The sequence below is a fragment of the Phoxinus phoxinus genome, assembly GCF_949152265.1.
Source record: "Phoxinus phoxinus genome assembly, chromosome: 5".
In the NCBI taxonomy this organism is placed as follows: Eukaryota; Metazoa; Chordata; class Actinopteri; order Cypriniformes; family Leuciscidae; genus Phoxinus; species Phoxinus phoxinus.
In genome coordinates, this window is record NC_136880.1 from 32,542,812 (window position 1) to 32,566,619 (window position 23,808).

Genomic DNA, 23,808 nt, shown 5'->3' on the forward strand with positions numbered 1-23,808 from the left:
TTGTCTAAACCATAACATTCAAATCTGCACTATGTACTCAACCGTGTAGGGTATGAACTTTATAAGGTTTTGTCAGAATGATAAAGTTCATACACTACACGGTTGAGTACATAGTGCATAAATACATAGTGTATAGTGAGTCATTTCGGACACAACTATTTAAGAATTCCTTCAAATAGATTTTTTTTGTGATCAATTTATAGGACATGAAGTGAGTGAATGTAGCGTCGCTGACGGTCCCTAGTTTTTCTTTTGAATAACAAAATGTGAAGCAAAACTAAACACACAGGTTTTATGTTTGTTCATTTTACTGAGCAAATCGCAAGCACTTAAAAGTGCAACAGTTTCTTATTGAGAACAAAAAAGCTCTATTTGCTCTGCACTATTTACAAATGTATGGTTTCTAATGAAGAAAGTCTGTTTTCTCAAAATTAAATCAACAGAATTGTGCCATGATCTAGTTATGTACAGTATGAATGAATGAGACAAAAGTAAACTAAAAAGAAATAAGAGGTGGTACCTCTGACATTTAGTAGTTAAGAACAGATATCCCCCGTCATAAAGAAAAACAAGGCTATTTTTTTTTCTGAAACACTACAAAATATTTGCTCAAATATAACATTATTTTCCAGTTGACAAGCAAAATAATGTAAAATATTCTTTGATCTGTGCAGAAAATGGACAGAAAATGAAAAAGGAAATTTACATTTTAAACTAAAACTTCCACACATTAAATAGGTCTACTTTTTTTTTTAAATGTCACAGCTGAGAAGCTCTTGATTATCCTATAAAGAGTCCAGGAAGAACACAGACTTTTGCAGTGTAACACTTGTGAAGCCAAACATCCCTGAAATAAAGATCACAATAAATAACTAAAAACAGTATTTACAGGAATGACAAACTGTTAAGACAAAGACCACTCTGTAATGCAGAACTGAACAGGATACTGTGATTGTCAGGAAACAGAGACTGATTAGGAAAAAGGGTTAATGTAAGAGCCATAGTGCCAGGAATGATTCCTCCCAAATAATGTTTTCCCCCCCAATTAAAGGTAAAAATAAGAGTAAAAACAGAAATCATGATTAAGACTAAAATCTGCATGGTTTCATTTCTTTGAAATATGCATTTGAGTCAGTGCAGGTCATGTTAGAGAGGAAAACAAACCCCACAGATCACACAGGGACATTAAAAGAAATAAATGTCTTCTGCAATTGCATTGTCTTTGGGTTTACGTTGTCCTGGCAGGGTACTGTGTGCGTTATGAGTGGTGTTGTGCCTCCTGATGGCATTTCCTGAATAAGAGGGCACAGAGCCAGATGACTTCTCTGGTGGCATAAACATATCTGAAAAAACACCACAGAAATAGATTTACGAATGCAGAAACAACTACGAATGGTTTAAATGACTGAAACAGTGCAGCATGTAAGCAATATGAAGATGCACAGTACAAAGAAGTGTTAGAATATGAGGTAAAAACAAACAAACAGAGTTTTGGAGTAAAATGATCCCATTAAACAAAGAAAATGTAAACATTTTAACCACTGACACATCGTAAGAAAGAAAGAAGCTGTACGTGAGATGAGACAGAATAAGGAGTTTTACCTGGACGGAGTTGGTGAGGACTGTTGGAGCTCATGGCTCTTAAACTGCCTCCTTCCTTTCCTGTAACTTTGATGGGAAGTAACTGGGACACCTCTATGCCAGCTAAAAGTGTGAGAAGATGTTCAAGTTCAAAATCACCTAAAACTTACTGATACGTCTACACCACAGCCCAGAAACAGCACCAGCTCACACACTCAGGTGTGATAGAGGTCATAAAGCAGTTCTTACCTGCGCTGTTGGTGCGCTGGTGGGAGTTCCTGTGCTTGCTGTGCTTCTCCTTGCCTTTAGGTTGGGCGGCCAGCTTGGTGGGTATCTTCTGTTGGACAGAGCCGGCTTTGTGGGATTGGTTGGTGGTACTAATGAGGTGGATGGGCACTTCTGCTTTAACAGGAAGGGCTGCGATGCTCTCCCTGCGTGGTGGTACCAGGGGAGGCCTCTCTTCAAAGCTGGGAGTAACCACATTCAATATGGGGTAGGGTGGAGGAGATAACTAGAGAGAGAAAGGAAACTTTATGCATGTACACTTTTTCTGATTTACAAATGGCACATATATTCAATATACAAACTTCTAAAATAATATTGGCCAGAAAAACTGCTTAGTCTGAAATGCATACATTCTTTTATTTTACATGTGCACTAATGTGTAGTATGAAATATCAGTGGCATTAGAAGATCAGTACATTTTGCTCAGATATAATATAATATTGCCCAAACCTGTATCTGTTCATTCTCCAGGGGAAAGATGGCAATTTTGGGTATGTTTTCATTCTTCTCATACTTCTTAAACTTCTTCTCCAACTGCTCCAGCTTTTCTTTCTCCCTCTCCACATTACGTGTAGAGTCTCGAAGCCGCTCCAGATCCTCCTGGTACTGCGCTCTGCCCCTGGCCAGTTCCTGATAGTCTTCCGCCAGCTTTTCTTCCAGTTTGCTGCACTCCAGTTCCCTCTCCCTCAGCTCCTTCTCCCTGATCTCCGCCTGCTCCCTCTGCCGGTCTCTTTCCTGCTCCCACTGCAGCTGCTCCTGTCGGTGCTGATTCTGGAGCCGCTGGAAGTTGACCAGCTCCTCACGCTGCTTTTCCAGGTTCCGATGCTTTTCCTTCTCCAGGAGTGTGTTGCCCCTGGGTCTGGACATCAGCTCCTCAATAGTGGCACGTTGCACCTCGATGTGGCTCTCTTGCTGCTGGACGATGGACTGAGGAAGGAAGGAAACAGATAAGGAAATCAAAGATTCATTTGTGCTGATCTGGATCTACAGAAGAATCTTCTATTTAAAACTGTCATAGGCAACAGGTAATGAATCATTGGATAATTACGAGAGAAGCACTACATGAAATGCACATTTAGAGTTTGGATTACCTGAAGGCTGTAAAGTTTCTGGGACAATTTAGTTACAATGTCATAAAGCTGTGGAGATAAAAACAGAATATTAATAAAAGTAACATGTTTAAAGTAAGTTGACCACACAAAATAATATGAGAAAAATTAGAAAAACAAACAAACATGAAATTATACAATTTTAACTGAAGCAGGTTTGGATAAATAGAATTGGATTTAGTTTTTTTAGGGAGTGACAACATTCAACCTTAAACTGTCTTTTTAACTTTCTCCGACATTCGCATTCGATTGTTGTATTTCGCAAAGAACTTTTACATTGCTTTGAAAGCACCATCCACTTGTTCACCATACTAAAATGAATGTAGAGTCAATAGATGAGTCCACACAGAACAAAAGACACTAAAAATAGGCTTTTCTAGAGCTAATCATTGTAAATAATTATTTCATGTTATAAAATAATTTCAGACAAATTTATTCATAACGGCCCCTTTGACAGAAATACTGTTACAGAATAATGTTTTAGTGGACAAAAAATATAGGTCATTTTCACTTTGCACTCATAGATTTGATTACGTCACATCCAGTTGGGCAGTCACATACAATCAAGCCGGAAAAGTAATTTTTTTAAAAACTTAAACGAAGATAATCAAATCGGATCAGAAAATCAGAACTCCATGCTGCTCCCGGGTTTCTCTCTTTGTAAATGAATGACTTTCAGTCTGTGGTTTATCAGAGATAATATATAGGCCGCTTTACAGTTATCATCACAGTGTTAATCATCAAAATTTTTGAGGAAAAGCGGCTTTTTTATTCCAAACACAGAAAGAATATTATATCTCACCTCTGCTTTAGGGAAGAAGACTGACAGATATGCACTCCAGCTATCTAGAGTTATCTCCTCATCTGCCTAATGGGTCAAAAGCAAGAACATACGTTTTGGTTTATACCAGTACTTCTCCAAAAAAATAACAAGCATGATACTGTAGTGTCAGCTCACCGACATCTCCAGGTTCTCGTTAGAATAAAGCTCTCTGAGCTGAGGGTTGGACCACGAGTGACTTCGGTCCCTTGATCTTTCCACTAAACTCGCAATACCATCAACAAACAACCAGTCCATCGGTCAATGGCAATGAATATGTAACCATTACATTAATGTCATGAAATAAAGAACGTTTCTCTTACTTCCAGGTAGCAGGTAGGTATCGCTCTCAAAGCCTCTAAAAGCATCAGGTCTCTTGGGTAGTGGCACCAGATCCATCCCCTCACCAGGAGGAGGAGTTTGGCCCTCACATGTTACCAGCAAGTTTTGTAAAATCTCCACTGAAGAAAGATTAGAAACATAGATTACAGTCCACAATGCTTTAGTATTCAACTTTAGCATACATTAACCTAAAAAAAGCTTCTTAAAATGTGACTATTCAAAAATACAGTACAACAGCACCTAAGGCGGCTTATCACTTGAAATGTAAATAAAAGGTAAGCCAAGCTTTAACTCTATTCTGCAGAGAAATCGCGTAAGATGTCAATCTAAATACAAGCATGAATTCCCCTTTCTGCTGTGCGGTGCGAGTCTCACCATCTTTTAGGGCTCTGGCGAGAAGTTGTTCCCCCTGCAGGGGGTCTGTAGCATTCCAACGCAGCAGATGGCGGTCACTTGTTGAGATGTCAGTAACACCCGTCACATAGGCTGCAATGCCAGTGAATAACCTCAGCTTTTCTGTAAGGTTCTGCTCTATCAATGCATCCCGCATAGAAAGCTTACCTACTCAGAAAACAGCATTGAAAAAGAAAAGTCAATACGTTAAATGTGACAACAATTCCTTTTACAGTAGAGGAAGGAAGACTGATCATAGATTGTGATACAGAAATGTGCATGTTACTTTGAAAGTCCTGGATCCTCACAGACAGTTCTTCTGGCTCCTCTTCCTCATCTTCTGGACAGCTGAAACATAATCAGAATAATCATGTTAGAAAAAAGAAAGAAAAAACAGACAACATTTTATATATTACTTAGATTTCACTATTCTAAACTATTTTTAACAAACCTTACACAAAAAGTGTTTATTGTAAGTAATGTTACTGTTATTTCACAATATTACTGTAATTGCCCAGTATGACTGTTTTTACTGTATTTTTGATCAAATAAAATGCAGCTTTGGTGAGAATAAGAGACAATTACCAACAAACTTTTGAACGGTAGTGTATTAAAGAAAAAAATATTTTTTAAACATCAAAGATGTTTATGAAACATACCATTCCACGGCCTTCCAGATTTTGTCTCGCCAGGTTTTGCGCTCCTCTTCAGAGGAGGTGTGAAACTTATACATCTCAGGAGTGTCCGAGGATGCGGAGATCAGAAATATGGCCTTCTCGTCATGAGCCACTTCACGCACAATGAGCTTCAGCAGTGAAATCACTGCAGGCTTACCATCCTGTGAACATGCTGACATTTAATGATAACGACAACTGTATGCAAGGGATGTCCGGTACAACCATAAACACCGGGGGTTGGGGGGCTCGCTTTTCACTTTCGATTTTGAATTCGCGATAACGCGCACTCTGTCTACAGGCCTAAAACGTATGGACATCAGAGAGCCGCTTTCTATATGCGGTGTATTGAAATCCCTTTTGAATTTACGATCACGTGTAGCCTACTCTGTGTATAGGGAGCAGTGGTACGGACCGCACATTTTACAAAATGGGATATTTGTCAATGACGCTCAGGATCTGTGGCGCACAACATCCTCCTGTCAATCATCTCACCTTACTCTAGTCTCAACATGTAATAAGTGAAATCTGACTTCTGCTGCACTGCAGCTCGTGCTGTATGGAGCAGAGAAGACACCTTCAGTTTATAATTGCAGCGTCCGTTGTCGAAATTAACTAAATGGTTTTTATTGTCACGGTTTTCATATGTAATGTGATCGTGTACGGCTGAACACCGTGTAACACAGACTATCACAGCAAGCCTACTGTACGTTATACATAAACAAAATGCAAATGATTACATTCTGCTCACCAGAGAGGCAAAGGTTAGTTTCTGATCTTTCTCCAGTAACAGCAGCAAAACATCTGACAACAGCAAGACAAGGACATCTAAAGGAATAAGAGAGAAAATACTGAAATGTCTGTCACCTATCAAATGATCAAAGTGAAGCAAAATAATATTTAAAAAATGGCTTATAGCATCAGAACCATACTGTTTTGGTTTAAGTCCAGTCGTGATTTTAATAGATATGCAAATGATACAATGATCACCTTTGCTTTTGTTAGAAGTTAACCTCCAGTTGAGCATGCCCTCGTGAAGCAGCCTCCTCTCGCCCTGTACCATGTCCTCTCTGCGGAACACTCGCCCGTGGGTCATCTTGACCTGGGACTTGGGCTCCAGCTTACTGCTCAAGTCCCTTAGCCTTGTCGCTTTCTCAAACTCGTCTACATGAGTATTCACTTGAAATATGGTCTCTTTCAGCAAGTCTAGACCTCGTACCAAGTCCTTGTGTTCGTCTGAGTCAGCTGTCAAAAGGATGAAAAACCATACAACATCAATGAAGGTGACTTATGCTTGTATGTATATATTCTGTTCAGACACAATATCCATCATTAATATGTTAAATGAAAACTGTATTTCTGCAAACACTGTTTAATCTGCCAATCAAAAGTAACATTAAAAGATTAACTCTGATGTATTGCCAATTAAGTACTTTTCACTTTTTACATTATAAAAACTACACAGCTGTACCTTTTATCTGTAATAGAACCAAACTACAACTAAACTTTAATGTTTCAGCTATATTTCATTTACAATTATTTCAGCATTCATATATAGATTTCCATAAAAGTTGGAAATCAGTTTAAAAAAAAAAAGTTTTTAACTTTCTATTCAACAAAAAATTTTTTTTAAACAATAACATAAGAAATGTAGCTTTGCCATCACAAGAATAAATTACATTTTAATTACAATATATTAAAATAGAAAACTTATTTTAAATTCCAATAACATTTCACAATAGAACTGTTTTTACTGTATTTGATCAAATAAATGCAGCCTTGGTTAGCATAGGAAACTTCTGTAAAGAACAATAATATATATTTAAAAAAAAAACTTACCGACCCCAAACTTTTGAACAGAAGTGTATGTTAACATTTTAATGTTACATAATAAAAAAAAAAAATAATAATAAATAAATAAAAAACCCACAACAATACAACCTCAAAACAGAACAGATACTTTTTCTTGAAAGCAAAGTAAACGTACCTTCAGTGTATTTAATGACACGTTCAAACAGAACTGGATACTTTGTGATGCGCTGCGTTATAAGGAGAATAATCTCTGGTATTCCTAATCTTCGTATAATGGACAACTGACATATTTTCTGAGGACAGAAAAGTAAATTATGATCAGAAAGTGAAATGATTCACTAAATATAACATTTCTTAAAATAATATTTTTTTGAGATTTTTACTTAAGAACAAAAGGTCAGGTCTTACTCTTATTAAAGCCAGGAACTTCTTGTTTTGCATTAACTCTTTAGAGAAGTTGACTGCATCGGTGTGGTGACTGCAGAACACTCCATAGCAGTATTGCAGCCTGTCTCTCAGTTCACCTGAGAACTACACACACAAACAAACATGCAGATCAGAGAGCGCCAAAGATAAACACAAAAGATTTTCATAACATTCCCAGAAGTTAATAAAAAAAATATTCCGGATATTTAAACTAAGACGACGAAATATGAACACTGCTTCATTTAATCATACACACTACCATTCAAAAGTTTTGTGTCTGTAAGATTATTTTAATGTTTTTAAAAGAAGTCTCTTATGCTCACTATATGTTGCATTTATTTGATAAAAAGTACAATACAAATAATAATATTGTGAAATATTATTAAAATTTACAATAACCGTTTTCTTTCTTCTAATGCATTAGAATGATATGAAATATTTTCTCAGAACTTAATTCACTTTTCTTGGCCACTTGCTATAAAATGACTTCACTCATGTCAAGACGATTTTAGTGGATGTATTAAGTGTACTAGCAATGTAGTTCATCACATTGACTATAGACATTCCACTAAAGTGTCAAAATACCTTCTTTTTTTTAAAAGTTAAGCAAAACAATCTTTGGCTTGAGAAATGTGCATGGCCTATATTTAAAAAAAAAAAAAAAACTTTTTGGGGCCATATTATGGCATACTAATTTAATGTTAAAACAATAATTCCATTCATTTCAGGAAGCACCTGCTGCTTAGCTCAGCTCTGGGGAATGTGGATTCAAAGATCATATAAAGGACACTGGATATATAACTGACAGTTTGGTGATCCAAAGCATGCAGCTAGATAAATCGATCTGTCGTATAACTAGCCATTAAGCCTCAAGTAGAAACTTGCCTGTCAGGGCATCTAACATATCTATGCACATCCTACAGCAGATATATGATAAAGATACCTGTGTGATGAGGATGTCTCCAATACTGTGGATGCAGTAATTCTGGGTACTGCCTGCCTCCATGGAATCGACTCTTCGCTGTTTAAGGCGGTTGAGGAAAAGCTGGTGCACCAGCAGCAGGTTATCCACCTGTGGAAAGAGCCTTTCCAATTGCGTCTCATCCATTTGCAGGGTCTCACGCAGTTCTCGCACGTATATGCCCAAAACCAGCTTTAGCTTCCGCACATGGTTTATTTCAGTCTGAATCAGCTCTGTCAAAAAACAATAGCAGAGTAGACTTTTTTGTATTGCTCAAATTCAATTTCTACGAAAAAAAAAAAAAAAAAAAGTAACAAAACAAGTTATCACATCCCTTACCATGTATTACGTCCTGTCTTTTAATGGCATCTTTGGAATAGTTTTTTAAATAATTTTGGTCAACAGCTAAACTCCATGTGGGAGCTTCAAAATCCCGAGCATCTGCTTCCAGATCTTCACGCAGCGCACTATAACGACCATCTGTGTAGAAGAGGAGAAAATATACACATCCCATTGACATCAACAAACAAGACCTGTGATGACAACAAGTTTAATGGCTACAGTAACTAAACGGGTTAAATAGCCAACCGTCAATATTGATGGAGTCAGCAGAATATGTGGACGGGACATTTGAATCTTCTGGCAAGGACTTGACTCTCACAGAATCGATTTCTTCCATCTTATGTTCTGAAAAACTAAAAGACAGCCAGAAGACAATTAAAACAGTCAAGCAACACTGTTAGACACTAAGTTTTGTCTTAATAAACCTGTAATGGCTAAACGATTAATTTGACAGAAAGAAAATCTTAAAGGGTGAAGCATGTCATTTTTGTGCCACCAAATGGAATCATAAAAATAAACAGGTTTCATAAAGATGCCATTGATAAGCACTATGCTACTGTTCAAAAGTTCAGAGCAGTTCAAGAGTTTTTTTTTAAAAGTGTCTCTATTTTCACCATGGCTACATTTATTTGTTCAAAAATACAGTATAAAACAGTAATATTAGGGCTACACTGATGTATCAGCCAATAATCGGTATTGTTTAAAAACAGTCGATGATCAAGGCCAATTATACCGTCCATCAAAAGGGGGCTGAAAAATGTGTCCGATAGAAACTCATACTGTGTGTGAAGAAAGTGTCTTTTATTGAGTTTAAGGCCGTCTAAGTTAACGCAACAAGAAACAGTTAAAAAAATAGCAACTTTAAAGCAGGCTCTATTTGACTCGTAGTTCAAGCCAGGGTTGCCAGGCCCACAGTTTTTATTTACACCAAACTTTATTTGTAGCGCGCATAGCCATCCAAGTAAAGAGCGCTGCGCTTTCTTAACTTTCAAATTCTGTACATTTTATCAAAAAATTCATGGTTCCCTGTATAGTTTACAGCATTATTTGGCTGATATTTCTTTTTCTTAACCCTTGTGCATTGTTCAAATTCCCATCCTTTCGTTATGTTCGTGGCTGAAAACAGCCACTACTTTAAACTGCTGTAAAAATTGATCAGATAAATATTTTTTTGCCATTTTTTTTGCATAAATCTATTAATCAACATCAGTCCTGTTCAAAACTACTAAATGTTTTTTAAAAAATCAAGATTTTAACTCTTTAATTGCCAAATTCATAAATTATGTCACTGATTTGGGAGGGGAAAAAACACAAAATTACTTATTTTCAATATAAAATGTGATTGTGGACTGGATTTTTTTTTACCTTTTATCACAGTCTTGGACATGTCAAAGATTAGAAACAACATTGGTTTTGATGCATTGTTAGTTTTTGTGCAGCATCAGATTTTAACGTTTTCTCCCTCATTTACTGTTCGTGGCTGTTTTTGCCCCATTGACTTCCATTATAACCACATTTTTTGATTGCAAAGCCATGACACCATAAAATCATGCATTTTTGATTGTTGGTGGTTTTCCCTGTTGGGAAGAGGTAAAATTAGTAATTTTTACTGTTGATAACCAGGTGGCACCATTAACCCTTTAGGTAGGCCTGTGCAAAAAAAAGCTTAGTTTCTGGCTTTTACATGGAGTTATATGGAGTATAATAGCATAATAAAGTGTGTGTGTGTGTGTGTGTGTGTGTGTGTGTGTGTGTGTGTGTGTGTGAGAGACCTCACCTTGATGCGTCTGAGAAAATCAAAATATGCACCTCAGCTCTCAAAACTACATGGAGTAAACAAAAACAAAGTAAGTGTATTTATGCATCTGCCTTTTGATGGTGAGAAATGCAGACTAAACAAAAACTAAGCAAGTGGATTTAAACACTTGCATGCAAGCCTGCTGGTCATTTGATGATGAGAAGAGCAGCAAGCAACATGAGAAAGGGCTTGACTTGTAGTGAAGTTTTAGAGATGATTATGCATGTCTTCTCCCTCTGACACCACAGACTCAGGAGAGGCAGATCCTGATTTGGATGTGGCACCCTCATCATCCTCTCTAGCTTCCACTGAAGGCGAGGAGGATTCGGAGGATCCTGGGTCTGGGTGGATTGGGAGAAACGGCGAAGTGTGGTTTTCCACCAATGCGGAGACAACTCCCTTTCTTCAGCCTGCCAGAGGCGTGACTTCATGGCCGACGCGCTATGCCATCGCAAGGGTCCAGAACATTGATTCTGTGTTCAATCTGTTTTTTACGGGCGCCGCACAATGAGAAACTGGACCGGGGTGGACTCCACAGATCTCCGTGCCTACATGGGGCTACTGATTATGGCCGGTGTCTACAGGTCCAGAGAGGAGTCCACACGTTGCCTGTGGGATGATCGCAGTGGTCGTGCGATTTTTAGAGCCACCATGTCCCTCTCAAGATTCAAGAAATCAGCAGAGCTCTGCGTTTTGGAGGTTGGTCATGCTGACAATGAGGTCAATCATCTCGTCGGCCCTGGAGTCACGCCTCTGGCAGGCTGAAGAAAGGGAGTTGTCTCCGCGTTGGTGGAAAACCACACTTCGCCGTTTCTCCCAATCCACCCAGACCCAGGATCCTCTGAATCCTCCTCGCCTTCAGTGGAAGCTAGAGAAGATGATGAGGGTGCCACATCCAAATCAGGATCTGCCTCTCCTGAGTCTGTGGTGTCAGAGGGAGAAGACAATACATCCTGCAGCTCGCTGGAGGGGTCAGGCTGCATGATCATCTCTAAAACTTCACTGCAAGTCAAGCCCTTTCTCATGTTGCCTGCTCTTCTCACCATCAAATGACCAGCAGGCTTGCATGCAAGTGTTTAAATACACTTGCTTAGTTTTTGTTTAGTCTGCATTTCTCACAATCAAAAGGCAGATGCATAAATACACCTTTTTTGTTTTTGTTTACTCCATGTAGTTCTGAGAGCTGAGTTGCATATTTTGATTTTCTCAGACGCATCAAGGTGAGGTCTCTCTCACTCACTCACTCACTCACTCACTCACTCACTCACTCACTCACTCACTCACTCACACACACACACACACACACACACACACACACACACACACACACACACACACACACACACACACACACACACACACACACACACACACACACACACACACACACACACACACACACACACACACACACACACACACACACACACACACACACACACACACACACACACACACACACACACACACACACACACACACACACACACACACACACACACACACACACACACACACACACACACACACACACACACACACACACACACACACACACACACACACACACACACACACACACACACACACACACACACACACACACACACACACACACACACACACACACACACACACACACACACACACACACACACACACACACACACTTTGTTATGCTATTATACTCCATATAACTCCATGTAAAAGCCAGAAACTAAGCTTTTTTTTGCACAGGCCTACCTAAAGGGTTAATGGTGCCATCTGGTTATCAACAGTAAAAATTACTAATTTTACCTCTTCCCAACAGGGAAAACCACCAACAATCAAAAATGCATGATTTTATGGTGTCATGGCTTTGCAATCAAAAAATGTGGTTATAATGGAAGTCAATGGGGCAAAAACAGCCACGAACAGTAAATGAGGGAGAAAACGTTAAAATCTGATGCTGCACAAAAACTAACAATGCATCAAAACCAATGTTGTTTCTAATCTTTGACATGTCCAAGACTGTGATAAAAGGTAAAAAAAAATCCAGTCCACAATCACATTTTATATTGAAAATAAGTAATTTTGTGTTTTTTCCCCTCCCAAATCAGTGACATAATTTATGAATTTGGCAATTAAAGAGTTAAAATCTTGATTTTTTAAAAAACATTTAGTAGTTTTGAACAGGACTGATGTTGATTAATAGATTTACGCAAAAAAAATGGCAAAAAAATATTTATCTGATCAATTTTTACAGCAGTTTAAAGTAGTGGCTGTTTTCAGCCACGAACATAACGAAAGGGTAGTGAATTTGCCCAGAGTGTACTGTTAAGTTTTTGAAAATTTTCAAAGCATTTTCCTAAAATATGTGTAAAAATAAGCTTTGTCACCAAAAATCATTCCATTTGCTGAAACACGGAAAAAGTTATGGCCAAAATAAGACTCAAAAATACCCCATAGTGGCTGAAAACAGCCCCAACAGCACATAAGGGTTAAAATCAAGCTATCGGTAACGGCAGATATTACTCTTAATAATCCGCTATTGGTATCAACAGTGGAAATTTTGTGGCAACTTTGATGGCAAAGCTGAATTTTCTGCATCCTTACTCCAGTTTCAGTGTCACATGATCCTTCAGAAATCATTCAAATATGATGATTTTGTGCTCAAAAACATTTCTTATTATGTTACTTAATATTTTTGTTGAAACTGTGATACTTATTTTGGATTCTTTAATGTCTTATCAGTCCCTTTTGATAAATTGAATGTGTCCTTGCTGAATAAAAGAATAAACTGTTTAAATAAATAAATAAGATAAATATATTTATATAAGCACACACACACACACACACACACACACACATACACTATATATATATATATATATATAAATATATATATATATATATATATATATATATATATATATATATATGCCAATGCTGTTGCTTCACAAGAAAGCTGCTACTGTTACTACAGTTCCTGTCCAGGATGCCAGAGCACTGACCTGTGGCCGTAGTGATAACCAGAAGAGGTTAAAGGCTGGAGGATGCAGGTTTATCTTTGCTGTGAGAGGGTCATGCCTGCCAGGTAAGTCATGGAGCAGATACAGCCAAATGCAAGATGAATGGTCTCTGTCAGACCTGAGCATAAAGCAGAAAGTTAGCTTTGGGTCTGTAATTTAAAGGAACATTCTGGATAAAATACAAATTTAGATGCATCAACATAGTTCCTTCCTGGATTTACACAGATACAATGTAGAAGTTACTGGGTTTCCAGGATTTACATGTGTACATTAACTGAAAAGATGTAAATGCATTTTTTCCCAAACTAAGGAACAAGTGGAAACTATTTTCTGTGGTACTTGGCAGCATTCGTCAGTTTTTATAAACTGCAATTAACCTTAAATGTTTGTTCAAGTGGCAATCGAGTAGGGCACTCATTTGTCATGTCATAAAAACTGATAAAAAATCATTTGAGACCATTATTCATTATTATACAAGACATTTGTGCAAACAATAATTTAAATGAATCCATATATACAACATAAGAACCGAGTAAGATCAAATGAATGAATAGCCCTGTTCCACTCATTTTGCTTTTAAGTCAAGTCATCTTAATTTTTATAGCGCTTTTAACAATGTAGATTGTTTCAAAGCAGCTTTACAGAGATAAACGTATAATTTAAGGTAACAGAGATTGTTTTGGCTTTATAGCGGCTCTTGAATAATGTTATTTTCCAGCTAAAGTTAGTTTTCATACCTAAATCTATTTATGGTTAAAAAAAAAACGTAATGGTCTTTGCGTGACTATCGCAGTGCAGGTAAAGGTTACAGAGGTGTGTATCTGACATGACACTTGTGGTGTACATACAGGTATGATCTATTTTGGTTTGACGCCAGCACACACACGCATATGCTGAAGTGGAGGACTGATCAAGGGAATGCATAAACTTATAAGATGATCAATTATAAACTGATATAATGCAATAAAATCTATACATTGAATCCAATGTAAGTCGCTTTGGATAAAAGTGTCTTGCCAAATGCAAAGCATCAACACAGAAGCTATACTAGACACAGGCAAGAGATGGGGCGTGCTAATGTAAGGCTCCAGTTCATTCCTGGGAAAACAGGATAATGAAACAAATCTGTTTCTTCTCTGAAACAGCAAACTGGTTTTAGTTTGTCACATTCCTAAGCTCTTGTCAGACAAGGTTATAGAGCAGAAGACATGGCTACAGTAAGTAAACAGCCTTGCTTTTTTTAAATGGATCTTTATTTTTGGACTGTAGTTTTTTACTAAAGCAAAAAAGTATTGACAAATTCAGAGGAAAGTAAAATTTGAATAAAAATGTAGATTTGCAGATATAGCCTAGATATAATTTGCCTTATCCAAAATAGATATGTTTCATCCAGTGTCTGGTATGTAAGGCTTTGAAGCACAAAAAAAGTGAACACAATGTTTTTACACAAACCCAACAGCCAAATTTACAAATGTATTTTTATATATAATCATATTCAGTACATGTATAATTAATCAAACACTTTCTTTCAAAAGTTTGGGGTCAGTAAGTTTTATTTTGTGTTTTGAAAGAAATGAATACATTTTAATAATAATAAAATCATAATTTGTTACATTTATATAGCGCTTTTCTGGGTACTCAAAGCACTTTACATGGAAAGGGGAATCTCCTCAACCACCACAAATGTGCAACATCCACATTGTGCCAGAACGCCACCACACACCAGCTTACTGGTGGAGAGGAGACAGAGGGATGAAGCCAATCAGTATATGGGGATGATTAGGAGGCCATGATGGACAGAGGACACTGGGCAAATTTGGCCAGGATGCCAGGGTTACACCCCTACTCTTTTTCGAAGGACATCCTGGGATTTTTAATGACCAGAGAGTCAGGACCTCGGTTTAACGTCTCATCCGAAGGACAGTGCTCTTTGACAGTACAGTGTCCCCGACACTATACTGGGGCGTTAGGACCCACACAGACCACAGTCAGGTTTTCCCAGGAGGTCTCCCATCCAGGTACTGACCAGGCTCAACCCAGCTTAGCTTTAATGGCAACCAGTCGTTGGCTACAGGGTGATATGGCTGCTGGACAAAATTTTTAATTAATTAATATTATTAAATTAATACTTTTATTATGCAAGGAAGATATCATGTTATAAAAGATTTCCAGTTCAAATAAATTGTTATTTTGAACTTTCTATTCATCAAAGAATCCTAAAACAATATATCAGTTGACTATAGGGCCTATTTTTTTCCCTGTGTTTTCCATTTTAATGGTTTAATTAAATATTACTAATAATAAAAAAGGATGTCTAATCATTTGAATTTATAAAAATTGTATAACTTAACATTTTAATAATAACTAACAATAATAGATGAATTATGTGAAATGTTACATTTATTTCATAAATTCTGTATAGTCGGTTTTAATTTGGATTCTGTTTTTTATTATTTAACTACATAAGTTAACATTAGAGAAATACTGCTAAAGGATTTATCAGTGTTAGTTAATGTTAATTTCAACATTTATTACTACATTATTAAAAATCAAATGTTGTATCTATATTATTTAATGGACAGGAGCTAACAGAATGCCTGGCGTGGATGGATCTCGGCATGGATGAAAGAACATCACCTGCAACTCGAGCAAAGACAAAACTTCTCTTCTTCCCAGCCACTTCATCATCAGTACAGCACAATATCACCATCCAGCAAGGTTCAGCAACAATAGAGTTTGGCCAGGAATATTGGGGTATTTTTTTTGATGAGTAGCTGACCTTCAAAGACCACATTGCTACTAGAGCATGATCATGCAGGTTTGCATTGTACAACATAAGGAAGATCAGGTCCTTCCTCACTGAGCATGCAACAACTTCTCGTCCAGGCCCTTGTCCTTTGTAGGCAGGAATATTGCAATGCCCTTTTGACTGGACTTCCAAGATGTGCAATCAAACCTCTTCAAATGATTCAGAACACATTGGCTTAAAGGAACACTCCGACTTTTTGGGACTTTAGCCTATTCAACTTATCCCCCAGAGTTAGATAAGTCCATACATACCTTTTTCATCTCCGTGCTACTTGGGCGGAGTGATAACCGCAGCACCTGAGACGCGCCGTGGTGAGGAGCAGAGAGTTCGTTCAGAGCGCGTCTCAGGTGCTGCGGTTATCACTCCGCCCAAGTAGCAGTGCTTCGCCTTCAGAGAATATAGTTCCCAGTATTTATATGGTTAAAATATGTCTATGTCTCATGTGACTTTGTTTTTTGTACACTCTGTGACTATACAAATCACAACATGTAAATAGGAAAATGTTTGCATTATTTTGTCAATTATTTGGATTAGTATGCTAGCTGCAACCATTTACATCCAGTCTTTGTGCTAAGCTAGGCTAGCGGTGGGTGCGTCAAACAGACTTATAGCACGCACGGAGATGAAAAAGGTATGTATGGACTTATCTAACTCTGGGGGATAAGTTGAATAGGCTAAAGTCCCAAAAAGTCGGAGTGTTCCTTTAACTGGTCTTCAATGAATTCAAAAGAGCCTATGTCACACCACTGTCTTTGCACTGGCTTCCGGTTGCAGCTTACGTCAAGTTCAAGATATTGGGGCAGGCCAAAGGCTCCATTCTCTCTTACGAGTTTACATACCCTCCAGGAACCTGTGGTCGGTAAGTTAGCGGCTGAATCGGATTTAGGACCACATATGGAAGTGGCCCAAATCTGAATTGAAAAGATCAGATTCCATGTGGTTTGTGTTCACACTGGATTTGGGCCACATTTACCTGCAGTCTGAACCGAAGCCAGTTTGACCCCAAACTTTGGAACGGCAATTTGCTTTTGTTTGACAAAATCTAGTTTTAGGTTAAGATTTACAGATCTATATAAAAGGCAAACACTGCCTATTAAAGATGCCTTGTCGGGTCACTAACTAGTTTTTTCACCATTTTAATCACCTTTAAGCATTTTTGCAGTCCACCTCAGAATTAGTCCTAAAGTGATTTATAATATGTCAAGTTAATTAATAATAATTAGAAGAATGCTGCTTAACATAGTTTTAGATTAAGTATTGGATGACACAGTACAGGAAAAAAACACAAGACTAATATATATATATATATATGTGTATGATTTCCTTATGTAGAACAAGCAGACCTACACATGGCCTCCACTCTGAATTTCACTGAAGAAAAAAAGACATTCTTCAATATCATCTTTTGTGTTGCAATTTTATGTGAACTACCTTATAATTTCATTGTTGTCATTAAGTTGTGATGGGAGAACCGGTTTTAATATAAAAAAACAATCACCTTGTTCAACTTATGAATTTGATATGGCTACAGTTGTACAACACTCAGCTGTTACAATGGCAAACCGCTCCATCCTCAAGAAAGGCATGATACACCTTGTGAGCACACTAACAATGTGTGTGCTGCTATTCAAATAGTACATTCATTCATATAGACTAGCATGTGTAAAGTGCATGAAGGCTAAATAAAAGACAAGCAAACGAGAAGAGCAAACCTGAACGCATGACTAGTGCTTCATTATGAGAAGGATACTGACTAGGATGCAGATTTCATACCCAAATTCAGCTGCACCTTGATGAATGGCGGTTAAAGGCACTGACTTTACACTTCACATTGCTGGGGGACCAAGAAGGATCATTGCATGAGCCGAGTCGCACTAAAATAATACTCAGACCTGCCCTCAGCAGTAATGTAATTGCCGTTTTCTGCAGGTGGATTCATTACTGGACTATTCTAGCTGAATGATAACTTCTGCTGCAGGCTGCACCTCCCCTGAATCATCCGCTGGATGGAGATGATTCATGAATATAGCCAAGTGAAATGAGGCTAAGGTTTATGCTTATCGGTCAAACAAGAAAAGCAGGCTGCTCCAGTCTGAGTAGAAACAACAAACGCCCTCCTTCCTTTACATTTAGTATAAGACACGAAATTTGACACCGCCGCCATCATTGTTTAGGCGATCTTATAAACTAAAAACCGCCGTTTTTGAACTAAAACAGCGGGAGGACATTCATATTAACTGGTTCGCTCTAGTTTTCATGGTGTGATAATGGATTCAGCAGCTGCAAAATGCGAGCATTTCTTGTTTACACATACTGTAACTGATTTACTAGTTCTGTTACTGTGTGAAAAATGCCTGGCTTGAAAACTGCCTATGACCATGAAGCCAACCTCCCCCTCTCACACATCAACAGGCCAGATAAAATACAGAAAGTCTCTGTTTCACACACACACACAAAAACAGATAAGCTACAGATTACACATAACCTTTAAAGATGCTGACCTTTACTGCGAAGTCTAAGACAAGCTTCTAGTGAGATTCTAGTTTGTCTCAGCTGATTTTGTTGGGCTCTTGGTCAGAGTAAAGACCGAGTAGCAGTTTCATATTAACATATTATATTGAAAGCTGTAGGTTTATTAAGCTGTAACATAGGCTACTAAGTTGTGAATAGTATCTATTTATATGTTACTAGTGCCTAATTTCTTATTTATTTATTTATTTAAATTATCAGTTAGATATCAGTACGAGTGACGTGTCGTATTAATTCAGACACTATAGTACTTCTTCTACTAACTATCATAATAGTAGTAAGTATCTATTCCTGATTTTCTGGTGATTTATGAGACACTAGTTTCACTTTTGTTTTTTGTTTTTTTTAAACTTTTGTCATTTTTAATGACTAGGGTTATTATAGTTAACTAAAACCTTTTTTTTTTTTTTTATGTGTTACTTATAATAAAATATTGTAAAAAAAAAACTAGTTACAATGGCAATATTTCTCTTTTAGTTTATCTTTTCATTTAGTTTAATGCACTAAAATAAACACAATTTATAGTTCAATTAAAATGTATCTATAAGAAAATAAGTTGATACATTACTACAAACAACTTGAACACACACGTGTCTATAAAGAGATACCAGTGTCTAAATTTGACTAAACCAGGAAAACCAAAATATAGCTTTTGAATAGTTACAAGTACCTAGCTAAAGTACTTAACATATTGATTAAAACTGGTACCATGAACATTTAAGAAAACATACTAGTCGGAAACGAATAGATTACATCTGAACCACAAATTCCCATAGAAATAAATAAAGCATAGATTTGCTATTTGTTGATGTTGCAATAATAGTTAAGTCACACAGGCACTATTACGAAATAATAAATATTAGCAGAAGGCAATGAATAAGGATAGTGACTGATTGAACAGATACCAGTATGAGGTATGAAACGTTATTAGTGAAACTCAGTGGCGGGCCGTGCATTTCACAGCTAGGCCTTCAGTGATGTCCACCCTGAATTAATAACTTTTAATAGTGTAGCAGCGCACGCACATACTCTCTATAATTGTTGTGAAATTCCTGTTTTTATTTTGCACCGGCAGTTATAGGGTTAATGCGGTGAAACGAGCAATTGAGTTCGGCTTTTGTGTAATTGCGTTCCGATTATAAATTCAGAAACGGATCCTCATCCCTGTCTTATCAGTCAATGGCTATAGTAGCCTATTAATGTTTGAAAAAAATAAGTTGTTTCGATCATAAATTTACAATAAAAATTAGGAAGAAAATCATATTCAGCACGGACAAAAAAATGCATTATACTCTCCAAAACTGATTTTTTACACAAAATCCATCCTAATTTCTTTCCTCGAAAAGACTTGAATTACTTGGTTGTACAGTTTGTCTGTGCTTTTCAGTCCCAGCAACCTTTTCTATCGCCATCGAGGCTAATGTGCTGAAAGTCGAGTGTGTCCCGTCGTATTTCTGTCAGTTTAAATTCGCTTTAGTGCTGAGAGTGTCCGCTCGACAGAAGCAGTAACGTTAAACAGGGAAAACACCGCAAAACATGACGATGTGTAACGTTACAGCCGACACAAGCTCTCACACAGATTTATGAACGATATCATTGAGATCAGCGGGACTTATGCCTTCAAAATCAGTCCTGGCATAACTTTACATTGCAGTCAGTTCTGTTTTTACCCGGACAGATCGATAGAGTTCCGAGACTGCGTAAGCTGGATAAGGGATTTTTTTCCGGTAGGTTTGAACCTGCTGGTGGTCGAGGAAGGAAATAAACATTAATTGTGGGTTGAAAAACTATTAAATCTACAGGTATTTTAGTTTACACAGTTCGCAACAGATGCAGTTAGCTATCTCTGACTACCAGTAATAATAGTACACGCTCTGACCATCCAATCAAAGGGCGTGGAGATGCTTACGTTATTGTATGCCTTCTAGATGGCCCCTGTGCAATCAACTCGATATCTGATTGGCTGATTAAATCTGACCGATTATCTGATTGGTTAAAGCAACAGTTTCATTGCCATTCATTTAAGCTACAGGCGCCCGCACTATCGATTCTGAAGGCCTCGAAGCAGATATATTTGACCCTGGCAACACATGATGACTGAAATATGATTGGATAAGAGCACTAAAATAAATATACACTACTGGAAGCAGCGCAACCAAGAGAAAAGCTATGAAATTATGAGAACGGACTATTGGGAATAATTTAATACTCATTCATAAAAAATATATATTAAAGTGCAAGTCAGTGATTCTCATAGTGTTTAGGCCAGCAGAGAAGGGCTTGCTGGCCCTGACGGCCCACCACTGGTGAAACTGAAAAAGATTCTAGTCACTGCTGGATTAAGAAAAAGTAGCTAGAACACAGAGGAGGAAAAGTCTGATTATTTTACAAACACAAATTCCCACGAGTCATGACCACAAACCTCACTCAGATTTCTACAGATCTGACACTGGTGAAACTAGAATCACGAGCGAATGAGGCATTAATCAAGAGACAGATTTCGAGGAATGTAATGGTCGAACAGATAACCCATCCTTCATTACTCATCATCAGAGGACAAGTGTAAACAGAGCAATCAACAGATCAAAAGAAAACATGACATGGTTTCATTGACCACATCTACTCGCAACAATAAACATGCCATGCTCTGTAAAACAAACAAACAAAACAAAAACACAGGGTGGTTATTTCAGAAGAGACACCATTATTAATCCTAAAGTGAAATCACGGCTAAACTTTTCCTGCTACTGGTATACGTCACACTCCTCTCAAGAACAGCCGCAAAAGATAAATGAATGATAGGCCACGAAAAACTCTAAAAGTAGCCCTTAAAATACGGTGTATATCTCTAAACAAAGTCAAAAAGATGATTTAGAAATGAGAATACATGTTCTGTAAACTATAATCCTCAACGCCAATTAAATAACACGAGGCCTCGATGACAAACTTTAAACACAAAGAGGCTCGCGCAAACTTTAGCTACAAAAGTTTCTACTTACCATTTTTAAAGAAACATCACATAATATCCTATCCAATTTTTTCGGAACAGTTTCTTTTCTTTCCTATCTTATCTTCTTTTTTCGACACAGTTTCTTTTCTTAAGCATCTACCACACCGGCAACAACAAGTGCAGTGCACACATCTACAGGAACGATGGTTGTGTCCTCTCAAACAACACACACTCACGCGCGCGCGCGCATACACACACTTCAGCGTTGCTTCACTCGAGGCATGACGGGAACAAAACAGAAGGCGGCAGGGTTTGTTCACACATCCAGCAGCACTCCTCCTTTTCTTCACAGTACACACACCAATGTTATTTTAGTATAATTGTAATTCTATTATAATTTTTATTCATATTTAGAATTAGTTTTTATTTGATTAAATTCGTTTCAAGATTGAGTAATTTTGTTGTTTTTACACATTTTTTATTCGTTTTTTTATGTCTATAGTTTGTATTTATTTCAGTTTAGTGTCAGTTATTTTAGTACATCAGAAACTAAATTAAATGATAAGTTTAGTTTTTTATATTTTAGTTAACGTTTAGGCAGATTTAGATTTCCTGAAGTAAACAAGACAGTAAAAGAAGCTTGAATGACTGTGCATTCCACTTTTTAATGAAAATGGAACTTTGCTGTCCATATTATGACACACAGTGACATAATCGACACTGTAACGTTACTCCACAGAACCTGCTCTGGTCACTCCAGACCGCTCACATCCTCTTGATGCAGTTGTCAAGTAAAGCTAATGGATAGCGTGCCGTATAGCAACAAAAAGTGCCTCAGTTCCAATTCTTCCTGTGAAGATGTCATCCCTCTATCCGAAATCTGCCGTCTCTTGGCATTATCTTGGTGCCTGGGACAGGCAGGATAGTGGGGATGAGGAGATTGAAGCACGCCAGACAGACTTGAGGGCGGCTGGTGAAATGTCCCTCCACCACGGCGAAAACTTCTTCTCATGGACCGACGACGAATACTGGATGTCGTGGGACTTGTGGGACGAAGTAATAGACTGGGGTGAAGAGGAGAGGCCAGCCCCAAGAATTCACGACCTCCGGAGCCTGATCCGCTATCCTGTCAGGTGCAGGAGTGTAAGGAGACACAATTTGGAGAACAGGACAAATGAATCCCGTATTCAAATCTGAGGAGCCTTACAAGTTGAAGGATACATTATACAGGGTAGAACAGGAGAAATACGTTATTTTACGTTTTACTGAATGAATGCGTTTCCACCGAGGAGACATTCAGATAGTTAGTAACGTTAGTAAACAAACAAAAAAGCTATAACACTTAGTGTTACACAACATTTCTTTTCAATTAGCATACCTAGTGGTGAAGTCGAACATCCCTTAAGTTGAAGGTGGATCTTTGTGAAATAGGGTGGACCTCTTTTCCTCTACAGGTGAAACTCGAAAAATTAGAATATCTAATTATATAGACTCATTACATGCAAATTGTGATATTTCAAGCCTTTATTTGTTAAAATTTTGATGATTATCACTTACAGCTATGAAAACCTTTTCACAATAATCTAATTTTGAATTTGGGGTTTTCATAAGATGTAAGCCATAACCATCACAACAACAAATAAAGGCTTGAAATATCTCACTTTGCATGTAGTCTATATAATATTAGTTTCACCTTTTAAGTTGAATTACTGAAATAAATTAACTTGCACGATATTATTTATCAGTGACTGAAGAATCCCAATTAGGCTGACATTGTTAAACTTGAAAAGATAGATTTGTATTAAATATAAATAAAAGGACAACTTCCTGTTTGTGGGATGAATTTTATCATGATCTTGCATTTTTGTCACATGTCTCTTCACAGTTTAGTTATCGCACAAATTGTGCGAATTTGATGTAAAACACTTCCTCTATCTATGCCCTGTGCTTTGAAAGACTTTCTCAC

The 23,808-nt window shown here is 37.5% G+C and overlaps 1 protein-coding gene across 2 annotated transcripts; it reads right to left on the minus strand.

Moving 5' to 3' along the window:
• Positions 1-952: 952 nt before the first annotated feature.
• On the minus strand, positions 953-22,190 carry arhgef18a (rho/rac guanine nucleotide exchange factor (GEF) 18a). Of its 2 annotated transcripts, none has more exons than XM_079614121.1 (20): positions 21,892-22,190; positions 13,537-13,672; positions 8,992-9,098; positions 8,743-8,883; positions 8,386-8,636; positions 7,425-7,547; positions 7,192-7,309; positions 6,195-6,449; positions 5,956-6,032; positions 5,190-5,368; positions 4,817-4,878; positions 4,513-4,698; positions 4,119-4,256; positions 3,934-4,016; positions 3,778-3,843; positions 2,958-3,005; positions 2,317-2,793; positions 1,831-2,092; positions 1,603-1,704; positions 953-1,343 (listed from the first exon to the last, which is right to left on the minus strand). In XM_079614121.1, the coding sequence occupies exons 3-20, from the start codon at positions 9,080-9,082 to the stop codon at positions 1,186-1,188; spliced, it is 2,817 nt and encodes a 938-aa protein (XP_079470247.1). In that variant the 5' UTR covers positions 9,083-9,098; positions 13,537-13,672; positions 21,892-22,190; the 3' UTR covers positions 953-1,185. The 2 variants fall into 2 exon arrangements, with proteins under 2 accessions (XP_079470247.1, XP_079470246.1); XM_079614120.1 differs by having other exon boundaries at positions 3,934-4,034; positions 21,892-22,189.
• Positions 22,191-23,808: the final 1,618 nt, after the last annotated feature.

Excerpts from the sequence above, each read along its gene's own strand:
- arhgef18a (XM_079614120.1), bottom strand. The coding sequence starts at position 9,082 with ATGGAAGAAATCGATTCTGTGAGAGTCAAGTCCTTGCCAGAAGATTCA. Across the intron at positions 8,637-8,742 it reads AAGACAGGACGTAATACATG|AGCTGATTCAGACTGAAATA; the intron begins GTAAGGGATGTG and ends GTTTTTTGACAG. Across the intron at positions 5,369-5,955 it reads AACTAACCTTTGCCTCTCTG|GATGGTAAGCCTGCAGTGAT; the intron begins GTGAGCAGAATG and ends GCATGTTCACAG.